This window comes from Manis pentadactyla, chromosome 13, assembly GCF_030020395.1.
Source record: "Manis pentadactyla isolate mManPen7 chromosome 13, mManPen7.hap1, whole genome shotgun sequence".
NCBI classification, from domain to species: Eukaryota; Metazoa; Chordata; class Mammalia; order Pholidota; family Manidae; genus Manis; species Manis pentadactyla.
In genome coordinates, this window is record NC_080031.1 from 297,589 (window position 1) to 317,587 (window position 19,999).

The window sequence follows — 19,999 nt, forward strand, 5'->3', positions numbered from 1 at the left end:
TCTAAGACAACTTGGGAGAAATAAACCAAATTTCGTGGGTATTTTGGGTGAAAACTGATGGTATAAAACCAGAGGGCTACTAAAGGTGCAAGGTATAGGAATGATGTCAGGCATTTATTCACAGTAGCGCTTTACTGCTCTGGACAACTCCTGACAAAGAGGGAAGTCACTGAAATGTCAGATGTTACCAGATTTGCACTCTTGTAAGTACTGAAACTCTCATAGTCCAGGGATTCTTGATGCAAAACCATTAAGACTAACCGAGAAACTCTCTTGTAGGCACAACATTGACATACTGAGCGATTCCTACAGTAATTCCTACTGTGCTTGGTTTTTCCACAAGTAAAATAAAACTCAACCTCAGGGGGCTTCCCAAAGGCTTCGTCCTGGAGTTTTCAGAATAAACTCTGGGCTACTTGGCCTGCAGAAGGCGGGTCTGCCCACTGAAAGGCAAGGGTCGGAAGGAGTTGGCTCCTTCAGCTTCCCATCTCCACCACAGATTTAAAAGCCAGAACAGCAAGAGAAAATACCACCCTACAGAAAGGAAAATCAAACTACCAAGATTTATTTAACTTTTTCTTTTACAGAAAATACAAACATGTAATGGAAAGAAGTGCATGTGAAATAGTGTGCACAGATCAGGAACGCAGAAGAATTGGACAATGCAATTGCTCCAACGCACCACACTGCCTCCCGATCTCAAGTGAGGTGCCGATCACGTGGCTATGTGCGCTGGAGACACAGAAGGCGATGTCCGTTTAGACTGAAACACCAGAAAGGCCCTGGGACTCCACAATGCCATATGGAAGTCTGATCTTTCTGTTGCAAAGAATTTAACACTGAGCACACGTCCGCCAACCCGTTCACCCAGGCACTGAATGCAGGAGCCTAAGACTGAACTGACACATGAGCTTTAATATTCTTGTGGAGGCAAAGAATGAATTGGGGCTCTTTTCCCTCTTCAGAGAAAGGAAAGTTAACTAAATTAAAGGCAAAGCTGTCTGACATTGGATAGAAGACAGCAAGATCACAGTGAATTCTTTTTTCAATAAATCCCATGAGACACAAGACACAGCAAAGGGTCTCCAGTTGGTGCTTTGCCCAGATGGTTGCTCCAGATCTGATGCTCTGGAATCACATGGGTTTTCAAGGTTCTTTCCCAGAACTCCAACCTAGGAAAAATGACCCACATAAACACATGGTTGGGATCAAGACCCACCTTGATTGAAAACAAAGAATCTGTTTCTAAACTTGAATTCAGTAATAGTATGTGCTTCAATTTTCTGTGATTATCCTAAGGGATTAAAATGACCAGTCTTCTTTCCTAAGAGATGACACCTAGCAGGTAGCCAGTGACCTTTGGTTAATGGATGCCAGCTGTGCCGTCTGGCAAGGAATGGGACTCGGTGTCATTAAGATCTGGTGTCTGGGTAAGGCTGCTCAAGATCTAGAGATTAGAGCTCGGGCATCACCCATTATACACACTCCCTTCGTCAGCCATAATCAAAGGTTATTACCAATCATCTGTAGTCCTTCTTTCTTAATACTTAACCATCTATGGAGAAACAAGTGCCTTACTTTAACCTTACAGTGAGCAGAGCAGTCGGCTCATGCTGGACACCCGTTCTCTGGAGGAGACGTGCTACTCTGACCAGGAATTTTGAAACTCTTCCAGGGAAAGCTAAAATTCCCTGTGTTGCTCAGATGAAGATTTTTAACTGTGTTTATATAGTATCACATGGAAAACCAGCTTCACAATAAAAAGCATTCACATTTATATCTCTTACCTATAGCATCTGACACTGTATTACGAAATTTACTGTGCTCCCACTAAAGATAGACAGAGAGCAGAGGAAACGAGAACCAGGTTTTAGAAGGGGCAGGAACTGTCATTCCCAAGGAACTGCGGACCAGCCATGACCTTTTTGTGCTGTTACAGTAAGTTCTTGGTCAAAAAGCTTTTTGTTTAAACATGCAAGATGACAAAATAAACTGGCATCATATCATTCATTAGAAAAAGGCCACTCATCACAGATCTCTACTACTAGACTCTTACCTCTGCAAAAAGTAGAAGCCTTAGCCACTGTGAAGGACTGTATGCTATTACTGCAGGAAATTTCACTGAGCATCCTCTAACCTGTAGTCAGACCACACAGGCCAGTATCTGCCTTGGAAAATAGTAATCAAGTTTTGAGAATTAAATGCCTGCAGTCTTCAAAGCAGCAAATGGGAGCTGTCTGTCTTCACCCTTCAGTCACCACCCTATGCTGTCTAGATCCATTGCCTCCCGGTGCTTCAATCCCGTTGAAGACACCCCACTAGAGGGAATCAGGAATGACAGAGGAGACTTCTATATGGAAACATTTCTTCCCTTATTGCTTTACTCCTCTCTTGGGATCAGTTCCTACTGAAAAGCCCTTCTCTTTGAAAAATGAAAGACGAAAACTTTGAAAAGCAGACTCATCCTATTTGCAGATAACAGACACAAGTACCCTAAGGGGATAAGGCCAGTATACTGTGACCTGAGACTGACAACGGGTCCCTGCACGGCTGACAGAATGACTTCCCAGCGTGAGCGCCCCCTCCCTGCTGCAGGCTGGGCAGAATTGTGGAGCGCCGCTGAGACGGCCTAACCAACAGGCAGGCTGGGGGCTCTGACATGCAGACACGAAGATAACATTCTTCCTTAAAATGGAAAGGTACATTACCAATCAGGTCTCTGGCCAACATCACCACCCTTCCAAGTGATGCTTTCCCATCGAGAGGATGTCTGGGAAAGCACCAGATGGGAGGTTAGGCGGCCTAGGTTCTAGGCCTGCTCTGCCACTTACTGGCGTGTGACCTCGGGCAGCCCACTTCACCTCTCCATAGTCTCAGTTTCTTCATCTGTAAAATGGGGACAAAACTACTTGCTTTGTCTGCCTAATGCTGTGATGGTGAGAATCAAAAGAGATAATGTCAAAGTCTTTGCAAACTATGAAACACTATACACAAAGGTAAACTAACAGTATATACTTACAAAGCTTGCTAGGTCCTCACCACTGCCCATCTGACTAGTGCCCCATGCAGGATCAGCTTTGCAACAGACAGACTCAAAAACAGGTGCTATAAACATATACTTGTCTTTTTCACTAGGGCTGTAAAAAAAAGGAAATTCTTAATCTCCTCAGAAATAGCTTCAGAATACATTACTAAAAAATGCCAATGTCATCCAAATCAACCAACTGACAGCATTAACTTTCTCCAAATACCTCCTGTATAGCTGTGGTCTGGCCTGTTGATACTTTTACATGGGTCTTCAATTAAAAAATAGCATGCTAACACTTAAAACAAACAAAAATGCCATATAATCACAGTTTGTTGTAAAGGAAACAAGAGACATCTTATACAATGGAGTCAGGTCGCAGTCCCTCAGATGGCCGCCTTTTTCCTGAGGCGCCTCCAGGACCGCCCTAGTCCTGGGAGAGCTTCAGGGAGCCTCGGCCTTGCTGGAGGTGAAAGGGACGTGCAGGCCGGCGACCACGCCGCGCTCACGCTCGCACTAGCGCCTGCACTGCGAGGTCTGCCAGGGGCGCCCAAAAGCTCCGGAGGAGAAGCACGTATGTGCAAAGAGAGGCTTGCCGGTCCTCAGATGCCAGCCCGAGTACGGACAGCAGCTTGACGCAGCGCCCAGTTCAGCGTTTTCTGTTCTTCTTGTAAGTTGGTTCTGCTCTTCTCCAGTCGACTAAATAACTGAACAGAACAAGGGTATCTACCTGGACTGTAGGGCCTTCCTCGGCCTAGCTGCAAAAAGTTTACATGCAGAACAGAGACACAGGCAGGAAGTGAGTTAGACCAGGTCAAAGCACCCCAGATGCCAGTATTTGAGTCGGACAGCCTTTATTACAAATGCCACAGGCGAAGCCTGGGAGTCCCATTGGTGGAGCCCCTAGTTAACAGGATGGTTGCCTTCAGGGCCACAGGCGTGATGCTAACCTCCACCTTTCTTCCTGACTTGCTTTGCTTTCCGGGGTTTGAGGATGCTGTAGTTTGCATACACTGTATACTGATCTGACAGGAAGGGGATGTAGAATGCCCGCAGCAGCTTTGAAGATCTGAAAAACAAGGGGAATAAAAAAGACAAGCTAGAATTTTGTCATTTGACAGAATTTACTAATGGTATTAGGAGTGATTAGAGGAAGCCAACTGAGTGCCATAGTGAGGATCCTATTTTATATAAATAGCACAGAAAAATCTGTTATTTAGCTACTCGATCAAAAAAGGTTTAACCAAGACCAAGTGCCGGTTACCCACATCACAAAGACAGACTCCCTGACAAGCACAGCACATCTCTAGGAATAGTTCTAGGCCTTTGTCTGCATTCGAATACACCACAGAGAAGTCCCAGACCAATCAGAGGGCTGCTATGACTGAAATCAATTCTTAACACCCAAATGGTTTCTGCATCTAAGAAACTGTTAGAGACGCCAAATGCTCCAATATTCCTGACTCCGGCTCCTTCTCCTAGAGAGGTGTTCTGGGCTTCTTGTGCATAGTGCTCTGGTAACACCTAAGTCTACATAAACTCACGTACTGACATGTTCCTGGCAGGTTGTAATATATCTACTTGTTACTAAATATTAGAAACAGATGAAAATCTGAATTTCTCATGAGCTATACCTCACATCTATTGAACACTTAGTATTGGTCAAGTGCTTACAATTTTAAAGACATTATTTAATCCGTCCAATAACCCTGTGAGGAAAACAGTATTACTATCCCTACTTTACAGATGGGAAACTGAGGCTTACAGAAATTAAGTAACTTTCTCAAGGTCGCACACTGAGGGGCAGGGGCCTCACCCAAACCCAGGTCTAATCCATACTCTTAGCCACTCTGGTCTGTCCTGCATTCCAGCAACAGGCTAACAGGATTCATTACTTCCTAGAAAAAGCAGCAGTGAGAGCTTCAAATTCCATATGAAGTATTCCTCTTGACTGTGACTTCTGTTGGCCCAGTTACTCAGCCTGAATGAGGCAGCTGAAGGGTATTCCATTGCCAGTCCTTTTCCAAATTCTAAACTTGTAAATGTCATGTCAACGTGGCGTTTGTACTGGCAGGCTACCCCTGGATTGGCAGGCTGCTGCAAGACCTGCACCCAGTGACATCGTGCTTGGCACACACACCTCCTAGATTCCACCCAGCTGGGATGCTGGCAGTGCTCTGTGCCCAACAGAGATGCACTTCACTTCAACAGCTCACAGCCCAAGGGCTCTGACAGAGAGAAGAGCTTCAGAGAGGGACCCACAAGACAAGGCAGGGCTCCTGCAAACCAAAGGAGCAGGAGGACGAAGCACCTCCCTCAGTCAAAAAGACGTTAATTTATTCTTTCTTTCCATGCAGCTCACACAGGGGAGGTCAGAACATAAAGCTATAAGAGAGGGGCGGAAGATGGCGGCGTGAGTAGAGCAGCGGAAATCTCCTCCCACAACAACATATATCTATGAAAATATAACAAAGACAACCCTTCCTAGAATAAAGACCAGAGGACACAGGACAATATCCAGACCACATCCGCACCTGAGAGAACCCAGCGCCTCGCGAAGGGGGTAAGATACAAGCCCCGGACCCGCGGGAGCCGAGCGCCCCTCCCCCCAGCTCCCGGCGGGAGAAGAGCAGGCAGAGCGGGAGGGAGACGGAGCCCAGGACTGCCGAGCACCCAGCCCCCGCCATCCGGGCCAGAGTGCAGGGCGCTCGATACTAGGAACACAGGGCAGCAATAACAGTGAGCGGGCACCAGAGGCCGGGCGCCGGAGGACATAAGAAAAGCGCGCGACCATTTTTTTTTTTTTTTTTTTTTTGCTTTTTTGCTGTTTTGTTTTGGCGAGCGCTTTTTGGAAGTCTTAAAGGGGCAGGGCGGGACACCTAATCCAGAGGTAGGGAATCCGGGATCTCTGGGCACCCTAACCCCTGGGCTGCAGGGAGCAGGGAGGCCCCTCACGGAGATAAATAGCCTCCCAGCAGCTCCCCCTCCAACGCGACTCCACCACTTTGGAGCAGCTGCCCGAGCCAGGCCACGCCCACAGCAACAGCGGAGATTAACTCCATAGCAGCCGGGCAGGAAGCAGAAGCCCTGTCTGCGCGCAGCTGCGCAGCACAAGCCACTAGAGGTCGCTGTTCTCCCAGGAGAGGAGGGCCACAAACCAACAAGAAGGGAAGTCCTTCCAGCCGTCACTCGTCCCAGCTCTGCAGACTATTCCTATCACCATGAAAAGGCAAAGCTACAGGCAGACAAAGATCACAGAGACAACACCAGAGAAGGAGACAGACCTAACCAGTCTTCCTGAAAAAGAATTCAAAATAAGAATCATAAACATGCTGACAGAGATGCAGAGAAATACGCAAGAGAAATGGGATGAAGTCCAAAGGGAGATCACAGATGCCAGAAAGGAGATCAGAGAAATGAAACAAACTCTGGAAGGGTTTATAAGCAGAATGGATAGAATGCAAGAGGCCATTGATGGAATTGAAATCAGAGGACAGGAACGCATAGAAGCTGACATAGAGAGAGATAAAACGATCTCCAGGAATGAAACAATATTAAGAGAACTGTGTGACCAATCCAAAAGGAACAATATCCGTATTATAGGGGTCCCAGAAGAAGAAGAGAGAGGAAAAGAGATGGAAAGTATCTTGGAAGAAATAATTGCTGAAAACTTCCCCAAACTGGGGGAGGAAATAATCGAACAGACCACGGAAATACACAGAACCCCTAACAGAAACGATCCAAGAAGGACAACACCAAGACACATAATAATTAAAATGGCAAAGATCAAGGACAAGGAAAGAGTGCTAAAGGCAGCTAGAGAGAAAAAGGTCACCTATAAAGGGAAACCCATCAGGCTAACATCAGATTTCTCAACAGAAACCCTACAGGCCAGAAGAGAATGGCATGATATATTTAATACAATGAAACAGAAGGGCCTTGAACCAAGGATACTGTATCCAGCACGACTATCATTCAAATATGATGGTGGGATTTAAAAATTCCCAGACAAACAAAACCTGAGGGAATTTGCTTTCCACAAACCACCTCTACAGAACATCTTACAGGGACTGCTCTAGATGGGAGCACTCCTAGAAAGAGCACAGCACATAACACCCAACATATGAAGAATCGAGGAGGAGGAACGAGAAGGGAGAGAAGAAAAGAATCTCCAGACAGTGTATATAACAGCTCAATAAGCGAGCTAAGTTAGGCAGTAAGATACTAAAGAGGCTAACCTTGAACCTTTGGTAACCACGAATTTAAAGCCTGCAATGGCAATAAGTACATATCTTTCAATAGTCACCCTAAATGTTAATGGGTTGAATGCACCAATCAAAAGACACAGAGTAACAGAATGGATAAAAAAGCAAGACCCCATCTATATGCTGCTTACAAGAAACTCACCTCAAACCCAAAGACATGTACAGACTAAAAGTCAAGGGATGGAAAAACATATTTCAAGCAAACAACAGTGAGAAGAAAGCAGGGGTTGCAGTACTAATATCAGACAAAATAGAATTCAAAACAAAGAAAGTAACAAGAGATAAAGAAGGACACTACATAATGATAAAGGGCTCAGTCAAACAAGAGGATATAACCATTCTAAATATATATGCACCCAACACAGGAGCACCAGCATATGTGAAACAAATACTAACAGAACTAAAGGGGGATATAGACTGCAATGCATTCATTCTAGGAGACTTCAACACACCACTCACCCCAAAGGATAGATCCACCGGGCAGAAAATAAGTAAGGACACGGAAGCACTGAACAACACAGTAGAGCAGATGGACCTAATAGACATCTATAGAACTCTACATCCAAAAGCAACAGGATATACATTCTTCTCAAGTGCACATGGAACATTCTCCAGAATAGACCACATACTAGGCCACAAAAAGAGCCTCAGAAAATTCCAAAAGATTGAAATCCTACCAACCAACTTTTCAGACCACAAAGGCATAAAACTAGAAATAAACTGTACAAAGAAAGCAAAGAGGCTCACAAACACATGGAGGCTTAACAACACGCTCCTAAATAATCAATGGATCAATGACCAAATCAAAATGGAGATCCAGCAATATATGGAAACAAATGACAACAACAACACTAAGTCCCAACTTCTGTGGGACACAGCAAAAGCAGTCTTAAGAGGAAAGTATATAGCAATCCAAGCATGTTTAAAAAAGGAAGAACAATCCCAAATGAATGGTCTAATGTCACAATTATCGAAATTGGAAAAAGAAGAACAGATGAGGCCTAAGGTCAGCAGAAGGACGGACATAATAAAGATCAGAGAAGAAATAAATAAAATTGAGAAGAATAAAACAATAGCAAAAATCAATGAAACCAAGAGCTGGTTCTTCGAGAAAATAAACAAAATAGATAAGCCTCTAGCCAGACTTATTAAGAAGAAAAGAGAGTTAACACAAATCAACAGTATCAGAAACGAGAAAGGAAAAATCACGACGGACCCCACAGAAATACAAAGAATTATTATAGAATACTATGAAAACCTATATGCTAACAAGCTGGGAAACCTAGGAGAAATGGACAACTTCCTAGAAAAATACAACCTTCCAAGATTGGCCCAGGAAGAAACAGAAAATCTAAACAGACCAATTACCAGCAATGAAATTGAAGCAGTAATCAAAAAACTACCAAAGAACAAAACCCCCGGGCCAGATGGATTTACCTCGGAATTTTATCAGACATACAGGGAAGACATAATACCCATTCTCCTTAAAGTTTTCCAAAAAATAGAGGAGGAGGGGATACTCCCAAACTCATTCTATGAAGCTAACATCACCCTAATACCAAAACCAGGAAAAGACCCCACCAAAAAAGAAAACTACAGACCAATATCCCTGATGAACGTAGATGCAAAAATACTCAACAAAATATTAGCAAACCGAATTCAGAAATACATCAAGAGGATCATACACCATGACCAAGTGGGATTCATCCCAGGGATGCAAGGATGGTACAACATTCGAAAGTCCATCAACATCATCCACCACATCAACAAAAAGAAAGACAAAAACCACATGATCATCTCCATAGATGCTGAAAAAGCATTTGACAAAGTTCAACATCCATTCATGTTAAAAACTCTCAGCAAAATGGGAATAGAGGGCAAGTACCTCAACATAATAAAGGCCATCTATGATAAACGCACAGCCAACATTATATTGAACAGCGAGAAGCTGAAAGCATTTCCTCTGAGATCGGGAAGAAGACAGGGATGCCCACTCTCCCCACTGTTATTCAACATAGTACTGGAGGTCCTAGCCATGGCAGTCAGACAAAACAAAGAAATACAAGGAATCCAGATTGGTAAAGAAGTTAAACTGTCACTATTTGCAGATGACATGATGCTGTACATAAAACACCCTAAAGATTCCACCCCAAAACTACTAGAACTGATATCGGAATACAGCAAAGTTGCAGGATACAAAATCAACACACAGAAATCTGTGGCTTTCCTATATACTAACAATGAACCAACAGAAAGAGAAATCAGGAACCAACAGAAAGAGAAATCAGGAAAACAACTCCATTCACAATTGCATCAAAAAAAATAAAATACCTAGGAACAAACCTAACCAAAGAAGTGAAAGACTTATACTCTGAAAACTACAAGTCACTCTTAAGAGAAATTAAAGGGGACACTAACAGATGGAAACTCATCCCATGCTCGTGGCTAGGAAGAATTAATATCGTCAAAATGGCCATCCTGCCCAAAGCAATATACAGATTTGATGCAATCCCTATGAAACTACCAGCAACATTCTTCAATGAACTGGAACAAATAATTCAAAAATTCATATGGAAACACCAAAGACCCCGAATAGCCAAAGCAATCCTGAGAAAGAAGAATCAAGTAGGGGGGATCTCACTCCCCGACTTCAAGCTCTACTATAAAGCCATAGTAATCAAGACAATTTGGTACTGGCACAAGAGCAGAGCCACAGACCAATGGAACAGACTAGACAATCCAGACATTAACCCAAACATATATGGTCAATTAATATTTGATAAAGGAGCCATGGACATACAATGGGGAAATGACAGTCTTCAACAGGTGGTGCTGGCAAAACTGGACAGCTACATGTAGGAGAATGAAACTGGACCATTGTCTAACCCCATATACAAAAGTAAACTCAAAATGGATCAAAGACCTGAATGTAAGTCATGAAACCATTAAACTCTTGGAAGAAAACATAGGCGAAAACCTCATAGACATAAACATGAGTGACCTCTTCTTGAACATATCTCCCCGGGCAAGGAAAACAACAGCAAAAATGAACAAGTGGGACTATATTAAGCTGAAAAGCTTCTGTACAGCAATGGACACCATCAATAGAACAAAAAGGATCCCTACAGTATGGGAGAATATATTTGAAAATGACACATCCGATAAAGGCTTGACGTCCAGAATATATAAAGAGGTCACACGCCTCAACAAACAAAAAACAAATAACCCAATTAAAAAAATGGGCAGAGGAACTGAACAGACAGTTCTCCAAAAAAGAAATACAGATGGCCAACAGACACATGAAAAGATGCTCCACATCGCTAATTATCAGAGAAATGCAAATTAAAACTACAATGAGGTATCACCTCACACCAGTTAAGGATGGCTGCCATCCAAAAGACAAACAACAACAAATGTTGGCGAGGCTGTGGAGAAAGGGGAACCCTCCTACACTGCTGGTGGGAATGTAAGTTAGTTCAACCATTGTGGAAAGCAGTATGGAGGTACATCAAAATGCTCAAAACAGACTTACCATTTGACCCAGGAATTGCACTCCTAGGAATTTACCCCAAGAATGCAGCAATCAAGTATGAGAAAGATCAGTGCACCCCTATGTTTATCGCAGCACTATTTACAATAGCCAAGAATTGGAAGCAACCTAAATGTCCATCGATAGATGAATGGATAAACAAGATGTGGTACATATACACAATGGAATACTACTCAGCCATAAGAAAAGGGCAAATCCAATCATTTGCAGCAACATGGATGGAGCTGGAGGGTATTATGCTCAGTGAAACAAGCCAAGCGGAGAAAGAGAAATACCAAATGATTTCACTTATCTGTGGAATATAAGAACAAAGGAAAAACTGAAGGAACAAAACAGCACCAGAATCACAGAACTCAAGAATGGACTAACAGGTACCAAAGGGAAAGGGACTGGGGAGGATGGGTGGGTAGGGAGGGATAAGGGGGGGGGAGAAGTAAGGGGGGTATTAAGATTAACATGCATGGGGGGGTAGGAGAAAAGGGAGGGCTGTACAACACAGAGAAGGCAAGTAGTGATTCTACAACATTTTGCTATGCTGAAGGACAGTGACTGTAAAGGGGTTTATAGGGGAGACCTGGTATAGGGGAGAGCCTAGTAAACATAATATTCGTCATGTAAGTGTAGATTAGTGATACCAAAAACAAAACAAAACAAAACAAAACAAAAAAAAAGGGCAGTTCCTGTGTGGTAACCTCCAATGATTTCTACACAAGGGTATAAAGGGCATATAAAAGTGTAGGCACAGGGTCTGTTTGTGTTTATACAGAAGATCAAAGCCTAATTGGGCTACCCCGAAAATGAACTAGGATACGATATGAAAGAGAACTTCCAACATCAGCACTCTCTGGAAGACTCATGCCAGAAGGTGATGATCAAAAAACCCCAACAAAGATCCAGGCACTGCTACAGCTGTAGATGCACTCATCCCACCAGCTCCTGGACTTGCCATGGGAATGAAGGAGATATCTAAGCTCGCCTGTGCATACAGTAAAACAACAAATTTGACTGGATCTATACTGTTGGAACTCAACCAAGAATTAGGAGAAGTGCAAATTGTAGCGCTCCAAAATCTTACAACTACAGACTATTTACTGTTAAAAGAACATAAGGGATGTGAACATTCCCCAGGAATGGGTTGTTTTAATTTGTCTGATTTCTCTCAGACTGTTCAAGTTCAGTTGGACAATATCCACCATATCATAGATAAGTTTTCACAAATGCCTAAGGTGCCTAACTGGTTTTCTTGGTTTCACTGGAGATGGCTGGTAATTACAGATATGCTTTGGTTATGTAACTATACTCCTATTATGTTAATGTGTGTGTGCAATTTAAGTAGTAGCTTAAAACCTATACATGCTGGTTACTCTACAAGAAGATATGTCAAAGAAATAATCAATCTTCCCATGTTTTCTTCCTCCTGCTACTTCTATAGCTTTTCTTCTTCCTTCCTAATTACAACCCTTAAATAGAATTCGTGCCTCATATCAAATTTACCGAGTATCATAATTCTTCCAAGTGGTAAAGATACCTCAAGACAAATGCTGGGCATAGAAGCTACAGGGCATAAATATGCAAAGAAATAAAAAGCTAACCATTTCAAACAATAAGGCTTCTCTCTCACTTACCAACTCTACATTTCCCTGTATGGCCCCGGAAGATGACTGGTTAGCCAGAGACGGGTAAGATTCCTCAAGGGAGGAACAACCTAAGACAGGCACAGTCGCAGGGGGGTCATCAGGTGAGAAATTGGGGCTCAACAGAGGTGAGGCTTAGAACCTCACCCTCCCTGTTCTGAGAGAAATCTTCTGCATATGTGGATGTTTTATTGCCCTTGTCTAGCTTGGATTAACACATAGTCTACAGGCACACACCTGATCATCTACATTTGCTCTCTTACAACACTAAACTATGTTTTCTACCTTTATCTTGTATCTACCTACCACTCCAGCATTTTATTAAAAATAATAATAATAAAGAGAGAAATGTGGTATCCACATATAAATCAAGTATAAAAACCAAATGAGTATTCATATTTGAACTGTTTATAGTTTATAATGCATGAGCAAAACTGAAAGTTTCTGTGATGACTGCCCTTGTACTGTTCACTATGTAACTTATTCATTATGTAAGAATTTGTTCTCCATGTAAGAATTTGTTTGTTATGCCTCAGAAGATTGGAGACTGACGAAAATTAGGCTTGGGGTGGATTAATGATTGTGCATTGAGCATTGACTCCCCTATACAGAATTTTATTGTCGTTAACAAACATTTGATCAATAAATATGAGAGATGCCCTCACAAAAAAAAAAAAAAAAAAGGACAGACTTCCAATGGTAAAATAAATAAGTAACCAGGATGTAATGTATAGCATAAGGAATATAGTCAAGATATTGTAACAGCTTGGTAGGGTGATAGCTGGAACCTAGAATTATGTATATAAATGTTCTACCACTGTGTTGTACACTTGAAACTAATGTAATGTAATACTGTGCGTCAACTACCCTTCAATAAAAAATAATTATCTAAAAAAAAATAAAAATAAAAATAAAGCTATAAGCCTGCACAACTCCTGCAAGTCTAAGTGAGGGGAAGAAAGGCTTTAAAGCTACTCACGTAGGTTGTTTCCATTCTAAGTGACTCCACAATAAAAGCTTCATTAATACAGTTAATACATATTTCTAGTCAACTCAGTCCTTGCTATTACATTAGGTCTACTGAACTAATTTTGGTTTTTGACTTTCTTTTGACTATTTGGGAGGGCTGCTATTTCATTTTTTCTTAAACCAAAAAAGAACAAGTTAGCCTGAACTCTTCATTTCTAACACTATAGTTGCTGCTCTAGATTAATTTATTTGCCATCAACAGCTTTAATTTGTTAAGAATGACTGGAGCCTTTTAATTGTTATATTCTACTGTTGCTGGAAAAAGGGAAATCAAGTTGTTTTTTTAGCCTTTGTGAGAAAAAAGCAGTTGAACATTAGAACAGCATATGTGTATAGACATTGATACAGATGGAAACAAAGACCAGACTGGATCAAAATTAAAACTATAGCCTATCAAACTCATATACAATGTCTGTAATAATGTAAAATGCCAAGGGGTTGCCCAAGGGAAGCACACGCAGCCTAATTTAGGAAGATGAAAAATCTGTGCCTCTGTCATGGAAACTGAAGTGCTTCACTCCAGCTGAGAACGTCACTCCAGCAATGCGAGGATGAAACAGATGTGGACAAAGCAATCGCCTAAATAGTGTAATTAGCTGACTGCTCAGAATGTTTTCTGATTCAATTTCCAGCCCTGCTTATCAGGCCTCGGGAGCATTCTGCTGGGGAGATTTAAATCTGCTCTTGCGGACTGACGTCAACGATGCCGCCTGCTCAACAAGCACAAATGGAAATGCTGGGTCCATTTTTCATTTTAAAAAGAAAACATCCTAGTACTGAGGTTTTCTCTTATTTTTATTTATCCATCCATCCATCCATCCATCCATCCATCCATCCATCCATCCATCCATCCATCCATCCACTCAGTATTAATACCCAGTGTCACTGCAGCCTAAGCTCACTGCCAGTTCTCTTTTTTAACCGAGTTCCTCGTTTTCTGCTTTGTCTGTCTCCCAGTCACTCTCTTGCACTTCGTTAACAGTGACAGACTTTCTAAAAGCTTCAGCACACAACTGGCCCTTCACAGCAGTGTTCCATTCTTAAGAGAATCTCAGAATTCTCTCAGGACTTGATCTTAGCCATGGTCAACCTACAGGCCCCCATCAAGCAACTGAAGAAAAAAAGCCAGCAGACAGCATGCAGACTGCTCCCCGATGCTCCTAGCAGGAGAAGGAGGCGGGGGGGTGGGGGGTGGGGCGGATGACAGTACTCCAGTGTCAGTCACGCAGAGGGGACTTCTGTCTGTTTCCCAAAAAGAGAAACAGACACATGAGCTCCACGCTGTCCACTAGACAAGACAGGACTTTGTCTGCTACGCCTCCAGCTTTTAAAACAGGGCCATAGAAATACTCTCCTATGAATGAATGAATAATCATTCCGTGACTTTTAAATCTTGAGTATCTAGTTTACCTCCCTCATTTCTGGCAATGTACAAGGAAAAGGAAATACCAAAAACATTATGAAGCTCTTCCTTCTCTTTTCCCAAACAGTCTGGTCCCAAAGCCTTCAGGGGAGCAGAGCAAAGCAGGAGCATACACGGGGCAGGAGGGGGTGGACACAGAGGCCCGTATTACCAAAGGAAAGATCAACAAGAAAGGTCAAGTAACTTCTCCAGGTGTCAGTTTACACAGAATCTGCTGAATCACCATTACCCCTGTGACCAGATGACACTATTTTCAGCAGGCATTTTCAAGATTCTTGATATTCGATGGATACATTCGCAGTTTTGACCACTTGGTGCAGCTTCCAAAGATGCAAACTATGTAATGATTTGGAAGTTTGCTGAGGTACAGCCTGGAACCACAGATTGCAAGACTGGTGAGCAAGTGAATCGTTTAACTGATGCATAGCCCCGGCCAATCATCTGACACAGACCATAACCTCTTGACCAGTCACCTTTACCCAATGTTCAGAATGAGGGAATTGAGAAAGAATTGGTGTTAGGCAACTGGCCATTCTCTGACCTTCAGTCTCACCGCAGTTGCCGGGGAAATGCTCTTCAGTCTGTCTTCCACCTGAAGGCACTATATACCCCATCCACCATTCCCGTGGAGAGGACACTAAACAGTGTTTAAGATGGTGTTGTCCCTGCTCTTGGGACCCTCAGGGGGCTACTGCTATGTGACAGATAGTATGTACCACTGGAGGCCACATCAGATAATGATCCTGGCAAACTTTACAGAGAGGAAATAAACAATGAGTATCCAGCTGACCCTTGAACAGGTTGAGGTGGGGGTTAGGGGCGCCGACCTCCCCCTGCACCCCTGTGCAATCACAGATATGCATGTAACTTCTGACTCCCCAAAAACTTGACTACTAATAGCCTACTGTTGACCAGGAGCTTTACTGATAACATGAACAGCTGATTAACACACATTTTGTATATGATATGTATTATATACTGTATTCTTACAACAGAGTAAGCTAGAGAAAAAAAAGTTAGACAATCCTAAGGAAGAGAAAATACATTTATAGGACTGCACAGTGTTCAGTGGAAAATATCCATGTGTAAGTGGACCTACGCAGTTCAAACCCAAGTTATTCAAGGATCAACTGTACTTCAAAATAACTCAACAATCTTTTCTTTTTTCCTTATTTTTATCAGCCTAACAAAACAATTTTTTCTCTCAAATAATAGATTTGAGATGACTGACAGACTTTGTTTCCCTCAGTGCTGACTGGGATGTTCAAAGTGGCCACGTGCCCGTGGCTGAGCAGGGCAGGGGCTAAGAGCTCAGCTCCGTGCTAAAGCCTCGGCCCTCCTTCCTGCAGGCCTCCTCTCTCCACGGGGCCTCTGAATTTCCTTCAAGCGCGGTGCCTGGGTTCTAAGAAGGAGCCCTCTAAGAGACAGGAAATAGGACCAACCAGCCCCTCAACAATCTTCACTTTACCAAATAAGGACGTCAGAAGCCTTCAGAAGAAATCCTTATTTCACCTTTTATTCTTTTTCTTTTTAGTCTGGCATAAATCCAGTTTTAAGAATGTGAAATACGCTCTGTCTGTGTCTGTCTCTCTGTCGCTCTCTGTCTCTGTGTGTCTGTCTGTCTCGCTGCTCTTTGTCTCTGTCTCTGTCCCCACCGCTCTCTCTTCCTCTCTGCTCTCTGCTCTCTCTGTCCCGCTGCTCTCTCTGCTGCTCCCTCTCTCTGTCTGTCTCTCTGTCTCTCTCTCTCTCTCCCCCCACCCCCCTCTGGGGCAGCCACTCTCTCCTTCAGATAATAAAATTTCTTGCACGGGAAAAAAAAAAAAAAGAATGTGAACTACATCAACCAACTATTATTTCCCGACACCCTACCATGTACTAGCAGCTGTAGATGATGAATTCACAAGGGCCCCTGCCGACAGCAGCCGGCCGGTCCGCGCAGACCACGAGCAGTGCCCGCACTGAGCCCTGCCCGCACTGTCCGAGCTGCAGGGCCTCTGGAGCGTGGGCCTGGAGCACAGACACCTATACACAGCCTCTTTCTAGAGAACGAGTTTCACAACGATGGAAAGCGTACTCTCTGAGCCTCAGAAAAACAAAAAAGGTGTATTCTTCTTAAAATATCAGCAGATCTCAATGACGAAGCAGTTGAAGAAAAATGCATGAAACACCAACCTGTTCGGAAGCCCAATCTAGCCGGGGCTCACTGTTAGGTGGTGGTGGGGTCTCAGGAAAGGAGGCTTGTGTGGAGAAGAAAAAAAAAGAAAGGCCAAAAACTGATAAAAGAAGGTATAAGAAACTACAGAGGCACACAAACTCTCGTCTCTCCCTCACAGCCCCTTAGTATTCCAGGCCTAGATCACGTAGCTGGGGGCACCACCGTGGCTGACACTGGGAAAGGACAACAGCCCGTCAACGGCCGGCTAGCAGGGGGGACTAGCACTGCCCACAGCACGTGGGCGCCAACGGAAGCACGTCTGACTCTGCCCTGAGTGCTGTTCCTCCTTCCCACCTGGGCAAGACGCTGCAGATGGAAGCGGCCTGCTGGACTGTTTTGGGCACCATATGTCTCCTCTGCAAGTATTTTTTTTTTAATTCCCAGAATTATCCAATTTGGATGAAGAATGGCATCAAAAGAGCTGTGATAGTTTTAAAACATGTCCATAAATTATTTGATACTCTTCCCATCACCAGGGAAAGTCTGATTCCTCTCCCCTTGCATGTGGCTGTCCCAGTGGCTCGCTCTCAATCAACAGAACGAGCCATGAGTGACCCTGTGTGAATCCCAAGGCTGGTCACAAAGTACTATGCAGCTCTTGGGATACTGGCTCTTGAAAGGCAGACACCATCTGGGAAGAAGTGCAGGCCACATGGAGAAGCCACCGGAGGCGTTCGGCCCAACAGTCCCAGCTGAGATCTGGCCAACAGCCACACCCAGGGCTACAGGTACGAGCCTCTGCAATGCCTCCAGTCCCACGCACCTTCCGATGGCCGAGCATGTGAGGACACTCACTAGCTGAAGAACTCCTGGGAGTCGAGCCAACCCCAGAACCATGGAAGAAAAAGTAAGTGGTTCCGTCCTTATATACACTACATTTGGGGTTCCATGCTACACAGCAATAACTAGAACAAGAACTTCAACTAATTTGCCCATTAGTGATTTCCCTGATGGCCTCCCTACTGTCTTCCAGAAAAAACAGCTCTGCTTATGCTGAGGTCAGGCTCTGGGGACGCAATGGCTGCCATCAACCACACAACCATAGGACCAAAATGGATACAGGTGCCACGGACCTCAGGCTTCACAGCTGCAGACGTGCAGCGCCTAGCGCTCAGGCCACCGAGGAGCCTGTGCTCGGCGCACAGGCAGCAGGCGGCGCCAGCACTGTCCCCATCTGGCTGTCACAGGGGTCCTCTGACTGGAAAAGGCCCCTCCTGCCAGACCCACTCAAGTGTCAGCTTCTGACCCCTTGTTTGCCTCTCCTCGTTACCTATGATTATTAAATGTGCAGGGCTTTGAAATCCTGCCCTTTTTAAGTCTCCCCAAATTACCTCAATTCCCTAATCAGGCAAGCCCCAAATCCAGTTAGCTGAGGCGAATATGCTCCAAAACAGGGAAGAACAAAATCTTATGACCCAAAACACACGTGAGTGCAAAGCAAGCCTGGCCAAAGGGGCCTGTGATGGAGGAAAGCGTGGGTGGCAGTGGCTTGTTCAACAGCGGCAGGGCCTCCCCACCTATTTCTAAAGCTACACCCCGGAGGCCACTCTGACACCCTGGAGGGCCGCTTCCCACTAGGCCCCTACAGCCGGGCGTTCTCACCGCACTCCGGCCCCGCCATTTACGCTCCCTGGACCCCTCTCTGGGAATCTCAGAGCAGGCATTACATCCACCAGCTGGTGGAGCTATTTTATACAAGTAGCAATTACATCATGCTTCAAAGAAAGAAAAAAAAATCCTCTTATTTTAGAAAGTATATGAGATGGCCACAGAGTAACAAATGTGTCTAGTTTAAAAAGTGTTATTAACTAGCTTAGACCCTATATCCTGGGAGTTTGATAATCTTTACACAATCAGCCAGTCACAGACATGGCGAACTCAAGGAGAGGAAGCGGCAGCTACAGGCCCAGCTATATATAGGCAAGGGAGACCAGAAAATGGCTAAGATCTCATGCTTGGATCCTCTCTCAGATTAATGGGATCTGGGGTCTCTAGTCCTCTGATACAGCAGAGAAGCAGCCTAGTAGGAAAACAATGGATGGGCCTTGTTTGCATCTCCCAGATGGGCGAACAACATGCAGCCCTACCAAGTCCTCTGATAGTCCAACAGAAAAGGCCTTGTTAATCTTCCAACAATTTTAACAGAAAACAAGCCTCTTTGCGTATTTGTAGATAATTTAAAATTCCTAAATTTGTACCAGTCACACCACTGTCCTAATAATACTAAGGTTGCATCCCCTGGAGCTGAGTCTCCCTGACATGCACTCGGAGCACGACAGTCTTTTACGTGCCTGTCCTGTCCTCACTGTCCTGGCTGCTTCCCTGTCAGGCAGCTGAGAACTACTCTAGGCTACACCGCCAAGGAATGTCAGCAATGTGAGTGAGCAGCAAACTATGGGTTAATCCACATGGTAAACACGGACTCTGGGGCAAAGAAACTCTTTCCATATGCTCCATTTTCTCATCTTGCTTTCTGGGACAAGCCCCCGGTTTCTGGTCACAAGAAAGCAGGATGACCATGTATCTCCATTTGTCCAGGAGAGGGCCCCTTTTACTTTCAAAAGCATTCTGCTTTGAATGACAGCTTATAGATGACTTTACCTAAAAGCAAATTTATATCAGCCCGAGGGGTAAATTCAGCTTTTCCTTACTGACCCTCAGGCCCCCCCGTTCACTGGGCTTCTCTCTACGTTCCACTTGCACCCCTGATCTCCTCCTTGAACTAGTAAAGTGATTCAACACTTGACCACCACACAGAGCCTCCTTCTCCCTCTGGCCTCAGCTCAAGCACCACTCCCCTCGGGAAGGCTGCTCAGGGACCTCCAGGCACCCCAGATCCCTCCTTCCCAGAGGTTCTA

General features: G+C 44.1%; 1 protein-coding gene across 7 annotated transcripts in view; it reads right to left on the reverse strand.

Annotated features, from left to right (window-relative positions):
- Positions 1-549: 549 nt before the first annotated feature.
- The window catches only part of ALG9 (ALG9 alpha-1,2-mannosyltransferase), a 91,545-nt gene continuing 72,095 nt past the window's right edge, over positions 550-19,999 (reverse strand). For 6 of the 7 annotated variants that reach the window (XM_057490576.1, XM_057490575.1, XM_057490579.1 and 3 more), the window contains one exon: positions 550-4,094. In XM_057490576.1, the coding sequence (XP_057346559.1) occupies positions 3,971-4,094 (124 nt within the window). In that variant the 3' untranslated portion in view covers positions 550-3,970. The remainder of the gene's footprint in view (positions 4,095-19,999) is intronic. The other variant, XR_008993256.1, reaches the window with a different exon arrangement.